The sequence below is a fragment of the Harmonia axyridis genome, chromosome X (assembly GCF_914767665.1).
Source record: "Harmonia axyridis chromosome X, icHarAxyr1.1, whole genome shotgun sequence".
NCBI classification, from domain to species: Eukaryota; Metazoa; Arthropoda; class Insecta; order Coleoptera; family Coccinellidae; genus Harmonia; species Harmonia axyridis.
The window spans coordinates 16,523,131-16,531,133 of record NC_059508.1 but is presented as its reverse complement, the minus strand read 5'-3'; the positions used below and the strand labels follow the sequence as shown (position 1 = coordinate 16,531,133).

Sequence of the window (8,003 nt, the reverse complement as noted above, 5' to 3'; positions counted from 1 at the left end):
ATAAACAAGAAATTCCACTTAAATATTGAGAAACTTGCTTCATTAATAGGTTTTGATTTTATAAGGTTATTCATCTACATATTTATTTAATCCTGAAAACACGGAACAGAACGGTTTTTCTCGTGAAAGCTTTGAAATAATTTGGTTTTTTCATTTTCGATATCATCATGTGGTAGAATGAAATATTGAGGCCCCTCTCATGTACTAAAAATATCTCGAGCACTCCATATCATCAAAATATGTAATATGAAAGTGAAATAAGTTTCCTTCACTCTTCTAATTAGAAATCTCATTTTGAAATTTGTTTAACTGTTCTTCTCTTCCAGAGAAAAATTATATAATACCTGGTAAGATAGGGAATGAAACTAAAATTAATGTTTTTTTTTTTAATAAATAATATTCAATACAATTCTCAATGTGAAAAGATAAAAATTATGTACAGCGAAGATTCAACAAATCCCTGAAAAAAAAAATCAGGTGAATGTTACTCTTACATTTCTTTATCATACCACATTAGTGTTTGAAAACAGAGGTAGCAAAGTTCATTACTAAAATAGAATCATCAAACTGATGATAAATCGACTGACTAAAATAATAGTAAAAACAACTCAAGAAATGCAAAAAATATCAATACTGACTTTCCAATTATATACTATCTGATGAAAAAATAAATACTTAATTGAAATTATAGACTAGTAACCATACAACAAATAAAGAAGACAAACTTAAATTAAGTCGATTTGAGTAAAAAATAATTTTGATGTTAACGAAAGTACAGAGATTCAATTACTTCCTTATTTTGCTACATAGGATAAATCTATAAAATTTCTCAACACATATTTTCCTTGAAGAATTTATCAACCTCACATTTTAGAGCTTATAATAAATCAGAATTTCAAACCCTGTTGAATACAAATCCATAAAAATTTCTCTTAAACAAGCGATATAGCAAAATAGAGAGGCTCGTTATTGTTGACGAATTATCAATAAATAATAGATTCATTTAATTTCTCACTTTCCAACATTATCTGTTATTATATTGGACATAATACTCTAAAATTGAAACCGTACAAATAAAACTGGTTTCACATACAGTTATCGTAGAATTTATTCTGAAATTTTTAAATTTCACAGTGGAACATTCCAATAAAGTTGGAGTAACAATACTCAAATAATCTTCGGAAACAAAAAGTTAAAAGTATGTTTTGATAAAGTGCATGTGCAACTTTAGCGAAATTCCTTAAATTCAGTATGAAACCAGCTTGAAAATGACCAATCTCAAAGAAAAAAAATATCAACAAAAACAATTTTCAGGTTTTGGGTCCAACTCCCAAGAAAAAAATTACCTGGGAATGATAAGTACAACGATTTTAAGCAATCATTTAAGTGAATTCACCTTTTGAAATAAATAAAACATTTTCCATTCACACTATGAAAGGAGTCTCTTGATAATGATGATAATGGTGATGAATATGTTCATGAACATGATGGTGTTCGTGTCTCTCGACATTTTTGTTTGTATTCGGACAGTTTGTGTTGTCTTTCTCTGATGAAAATCCGTTATGTTGGTTAACCCTTTCCCATTTGTTTTTCATTGTGAGATTAGAGGAAAATTCTTGCTCCAACCAACGAACAACCTGAGCCATTGCTCTAGCTTGGTCTTCCTGTCGGTTTCTGTGTTTGAGGTAATGTGGTGAAGATGTGTGCCCTGTTACTCCTTGTGCCTTCTTCGCGTTTTTTTTATTTGCTGAATCGTTGCTTCTTTTCAAATTGGAAGGTGCTTTGACTACATCTTCATTTATCACTTGATACTCCACTGGATTGTCACAATCTGAGTTGATTTTGTTGTGTTTTTTATTATGTTTTCCTTGATTGTTCCTTCTATTTGATACTCCTATAACAGCGTCTATTAATTTGTCGTATTTGTAAGCTGTTGGCAAGTGAGTTGCATTTTGTAGAGATGAGAGATCTACGTAAAACTGAGTGTTATTGATGCAGCTATTGAAAGTACTATCTGTTTTCGTTGTTGTCTTATGTCTATGATGATGCTTTGTTGACTCCACTGGCTTGCTCTCAGAGTTATCTTGTTGGGCACATTGTTTTCTGTAAAAATAAATAAATGTTATTAAAATAATCCTAGATGGGATAGAGCAGTGAATTATTTTGAAAAAATATAAGTTGACTCACCCTATCGTTTGAAAACTGAGATTATTCTTCTCCATATTAGCTTGAATGATTTCTAAGAGTTCCTTTCTTTGCAAGGAGCTGGATCTATTCCTCTCTTTCTTATTTTTGGTAAAATTCCTTTGCTGTTTGTAGATATCTTTCAAAAAAGATGTAGGTATTGTATATCTAGAATTATTTTTCTTTGTGTATCTCTTTTGTTTGACTTTTTGAGTTGTTTGTTCTTGATCTGAAATGAGATCGTTTTCACATTCATCTTCACTGGTTGAAGCACTTGAAAGTCTACTGTAAACATCTGAACACTCGTCGGATATCAAATTATCTTCATTCTCTGTTTCCTTCTTACAGCAAGTGTGTTTTTGCCGTCGTTTTTGAACTCTTTTACAACAGTGATGCCTACTGGTCTTGTTATTGGCATTATAACATTCATTTTTAGCATTCGAATCTTGTCGAATAGTAACGTTGATATCTTTTTTGTATCTGATATTCGAATTTTTGATGTTTGCATCATGTGGTTTACTGTTTTCTGGTGTTTGTTTCTCAGGAGAAACAGTCAATTTTACTTTGATGGTTTTACTACCATAGTGTGGTACTTTCACCGATGAACCAATTGCTTCATAAATAGTTGTCACCAGTCCAGCGATATCCTGAAATAGAAAACAGAATAATAAGGCAAATTTTCTTTAATTGGAGAAAAGGATTTTTCTTGATAACATTTCTATCTATCAATTACTGCATTTTGATAGGTATTAAGAGAATACGTTTCGCGTATAAAATATATCTAGATTCGAATTTTGAAGAAATTTGTAAAAAGCATAGAAATGATCAAATTGATGGAAGGACACTGCTCTTGTTATTACAAAATATAACTTTGGGTCATAGCTTCGTAATTGAAATAACTTTTTGAAAAATAAGCACGTCACTGGATTCTACGTAAAAAAGTGCCTGTATAATGTTCCAATTTCAGAGCTCTATCATCAGTATTAACGAAGATATAAATATTTTTCGATATCGCAATTTTTCCAATTTTCGCTTATAACTCGAAAACAAAAGAAGGAGGCCAAAAATGAATACCACTCTTGTTGGTTTCTCAGAAAAAGAGACCTAGAATGGGGTATCAGATTTTGTCTATCACCTCTGGTTCAAAAGTTGTAGTGCTAAAACATTGAAATTTGCCCACCCTGTACTTCCAATTTAGGAACATATTAAAAAATTAAAAATCCGAAACTATAAGAGCTAGGACTTAACAGCAAAAAATTGTACCTATTTAGTATCATTATTGCTAGAAACGTATACTAACTATCTCAATTTCCTGATTTTGTGTTCTCCAGTTTCCAAAAAATGTTTTTTTTTATTGCGAATCCTTGACTTTTTTATTTCGAAATGAATTGATATTTTTCGAACTAAGATAGATCAATTCAGTGTAGCAGCCACGACTCAAATTAAAAAAATCCATTTATAATATGAGAAAATGCGTTTTTACGAAGATGCTGAATAGAATATTACTTATCGAGAATGTCTAGAATTGAATTTGTTTTAATATTTATCGAATGATTTTTTTTCATACATGCTAGGATATTATGGGATATAAGATGATATAAAAAACCATAAGGAGATTGGTTTGCGATATATCATTCCAGTTATTCAGTTTTTTCTTCAAGTATGAAGAAGATATTTAGAAATTTCAGGATATTCCAGCACGAAAGTGAACATTTATAAGATTTCAATCGTAGGATCCTGATGCCAAGGAATGCTGCTTTGTTATCATTTTATTTTCATACAGCAGCCGGCAGCTGTTTATCCCATAGTTTATTTCCACGATGAAAGTATAAAACGTTGCAAAAAACATCGGAGATCCAAGAGCGTACGGAATACATTATTTGAAAAACAGCGAACCGTGTATAACGATATATCTTACGCATGGTTACTTTTAAATGAAGAAAATTATCACTAAATGCAGGGAGAGCTGTATCAGATGTGCTTGAATGCATGTTTGAAAAATCGAGTCCCTTTGAAATTTCGCCGCCTTGTAAATGACTGAAATGCTTCCGCTAGAGACGTCAAACGAGTTATGGTCATACAATGTTTGTCAAGGTGGCGGCCTGCTCTTTGTGAACCTTCTGCCGCTCTTTAAATGACTAGCTATTTGATGGATCTTGTGTCCATTCTTCGGGAACTCACACCACACATAATACTTTTATTTTATCTCCGGTCTCCCAAAGATATGTTGATATGCATCCAACTAAGGCGGTAGAATTTCTGAAAAACCGATAAGAAACGCCCAGAAAGGAAGTCAGATTGTGCCTTTCAACGGAACCGCAGAAAAAAAATCGAGAAAAGCTGTCCGGAGCTTTTATGCGCTTGTTCAAATTCATATTCTTCGAATAATTTTCTTGATTGAACGAAAAAACATCAAAACAAAGAATGCATGCTTCGAAAGTTAATTTTTCAGAGAGTTTTTCAGATATTTCAGTTGGTTTCTCAGATAAGATTTGGTTCCATACATTTTATTCAGATTTAGAAATTGTCTCGGAAATTGCGAGTGATAAGTTTGTTATAAGATAGGTAGTTAAGTAAGAAAAAGAAAATTCAAAATTGGGGGGCAGTGCCATACAGTTCATAGACGAAATTTGAGCATCGAGTAGAGAAATGAAAACTGCAAATCCACGATAGCCAGAAAGATAATAGAAGAGAGATGTCAAGCGAATAATTGGAAGAGAAATAGTGACGAGATTTTCGTTTTTGAGATGAGTTGAATTTGAAATCGATAGAATTGAAGTTAATAAGGAGTTGAAGAAGTTATAAAGATCAAGACCAGAATATTGAAATAATTTGAAATTGGAATATGGAATAAGAGCTTGGAATTTGAAAAGGAATTTGGAGTTGAATTTGTAGGAGTTTGGAGTTTGAACTTGAAGGAAGTATGGAATGGGATTTTTAGTTTGAAAGAAGATAATAAAGAACAGGATAGGTGATTAGATTAGGTAATTAGATGAATAAGTTTGTTGTTTTCAAAAAGAAAGAATATTTTTTTTTTAATTTCAGACTTTCTCTGAACCTACCTGAGAGAAAGAGTTATTTCCAGTAGAGATATAAAATTTTTGGATCTATTTTAGAAAACATTCAAAATTCATATTGAGGAGATCCATAGCATTGAAATAAAGATTATTTATTATTATTATTTTAGTTTAACTATTGAATTCTGCAGATTTTTTGATCGAGCTTTATGAATAGCACACTTTGATATTATAGTTGTATTTCTATTTATAAATACCAAGGAAAATCAAGTGCGTGGAAAGGTAACGTATTCTAATGTCAAAGTGATTCCTTTGGTAAACAGAACAAGTTCAAAGAGATTATGAGATCAAAGAGAACAACTATTTTTAGTGGTGTATCAAGAAACCTCCTTATTTTTTGGCTTCAGATCTGAGAATTCGAAAACAATATTTGGAGTGCTTCATTTCTCACTTTGATTCGAGTTAATGTACAGAAATACCGTAACTAATGAGTTTAATTCGCATAATTCTGTTCTGGTGGTTACTTTGACAAATTCACGGCGGAGCTAATGACAATTTCGAAGCAGCGCTAATCGAAACCAATTAAGTTCAGATGAAACTCGGGAATAAATTTCAAAAAAATTATAATGAGGAACTCACATCTTTAGTTATTTTTCCATGACCGTCGAAATCGTAAAGGGTGAAGGAAAATTCCTGTTTTTCCTGCCCAGATGGATCACTATTGTCCATAGAGACATCGCAGATGAATTCCTGAAAAAAAAAACACAAAAATTGCAGAAACTCAGAGAAAAAATATCTTACTATCAAATATGAAATTGAGAACGTAAAATTCACATATCTAGAATAAATGTATTCAAAAAATCGAAGACGAATAATTTGAAGCCTCTTGAAACTTGAATATTATTGTGAACATTGAATATTGCAATAAAAAATCTTCTCAATCCAGATCGTTTCTGATAACTTGATAATGGTTATGAATTATTCGAGTCTTCACAGATTTTTTTGCTTAAAGCCTAATCTACGAGGATGCCAATATATAGAATAGCATTTTTCGAATAAAAATAGAGAGAAACAAGTATTAGGCCAATTGAAAAGTCCTCTGATGCACAGATGGCGGTGCCCATATTAAATCCGTATGATTTTTAGTTAGTACCAACTTTCACTCGATACGTGTCAAAATTTGACAGCAGTCCGACCATTAGTTTGCGAGATATTGCGTTGTGAGTGTAGCTACTTTTGTTATTTGAAAAAAGATGGGACAAAAAAAAATATCGTGTGCTGATAAAATAATGCTTTTTGAAGGGAGAAAATACAGTTGAAGCAAAATCTTAGCTTGATGAAGAGTTACCGGGGTCTGCACCAGGAAAATCAACCATCGTTGATTGGTATGCTGAGTTTAAACGTGGTGAAATGATAACCGGAGACGGCGAACGCAGTCCCAAAAGAGGCTGTCACCGATGAAAAAATCGAAAAAATTCACAAAATAATTTGAATGACTGTGAAGTGAAGTTGATCGAGATAGCAGACATTGTGAAGATATCATTCACGAATATTTGTACATGAGAAAGTTGTGTGCAAAATGGGTGCCGCGCGAGCTCACAAGCGATCAAAAACAACAACATGTTAATGATTCTGAACAGTGTTTGAAGCTGTTCAAGTGCAATAAACCTGAATTTTTGTATCGATATGTGTCAATGGATGAAACATGGCCAATTATTTCACTCCGGAGTCCAATCGACAGTCAGTTGAGTGGATTGCACTCGATGAACCGGATCCAAAGCAAGAAAAAACACAACAGTCAGCTGGCAAGGTTATGGCATCAGTATTCTGGGAAGCGCAAGGTATATTATTCATTGATTACCTTCAAAAGGGCCAGACCATCAACAGCGATTATTATATAGCGTTATTGGATCGTTTAAAGGGTGAATTCGTTAAAAAACTGTTCCATTTGAAGAAAAAAAGGTGCTGTTTCATCAAGACAATGCGCCGTGTCATAAATCAATGAAAACAATGGCAAAATTGCATGAATTGGGCTTCGAATTGCTTCTGCATCCTCCGTATTCGCCAGATCTGGCCCCCAGTGACTTTTTCCTGTTCTCAGACCTCAAAAGAATGCTCCCTGGAAAGAAATTTAACGCCAATGAAGGAGTAATCGGCAATCGCCGAAACTGAAGCCTATTTTGAAGAGAAAGACAAATCGTACTAGAAAAATTGGTATCGAAAAGTAGGCAGATCGCTATAATAGATGTATCGCCCTTAACTATGGTAGACTGTGGACTTTTCAATTGGCCTGTTACTTCATTTAAAAGTGTTGAAAGATTAGATTTAATTAAAAAAAAAACTTTCACTATTCATTAACAAAATGATTAGCTTTTGAGCGTTTTTAGTAGAGTGGTAATGTTACCGAAAAGTATACGTTGTTGAATTTAGCCTTGTAACGGTAGGAAAATTGCCATTGGTAATAATTAATTGCATGCCTACCATAGGTCAAAATTATTCAATATCATCAATTTATTCCCTTGTCGTGACTGGCGGCATTCGGATACCGACAAAGGGCCAATTAGTTTTGCTACTTCTACATTATTACACCGTTTTTTTTCTTCTTCTTCGGCCAACGTACCGTTCGGTCTCAAGATACACTACCGCACAGAAAGCGATATGAAGTATGAGTGATGTCCATCTAAACAGCAGTGAGATCACCCCTTTTTTTGGTCCATTATATCGATCATAAATCTTTGGAACCTATTCAGCAGGAAAAAAATTGAACATCCTTCAAAATTCAATGTTTGACGGTATAAAAAA

General features: G+C 32.9%; 1 protein-coding gene across 3 annotated transcripts in view; it reads right to left on the bottom strand.

Moving 5' to 3' along the window:
* Positions 1–371: 371 nt before the first annotated feature.
* The window catches only part of LOC123685994 (protein naked cuticle homolog), a 29,123-nt gene continuing 21,491 nt past the window's right edge, over positions 372–8,003 (bottom strand). For all 3 annotated transcript variants that reach the window (XM_045625892.1, XM_045625893.1, XM_045625894.1), the window contains exons 3-5: positions 5,841–5,951; positions 2,188–2,831; positions 372–2,103 (exon numbers count right to left, since the gene is read on the bottom strand). In XM_045625892.1, the coding sequence (XP_045481848.1) occupies positions 1,425–2,103; positions 2,188–2,831; positions 5,841–5,951 (1,434 nt within the window). In that variant the 3' untranslated portion in view covers positions 372–1,424. The remainder of the gene's footprint in view (positions 2,104–2,187; positions 2,832–5,840; positions 5,952–8,003) is intronic.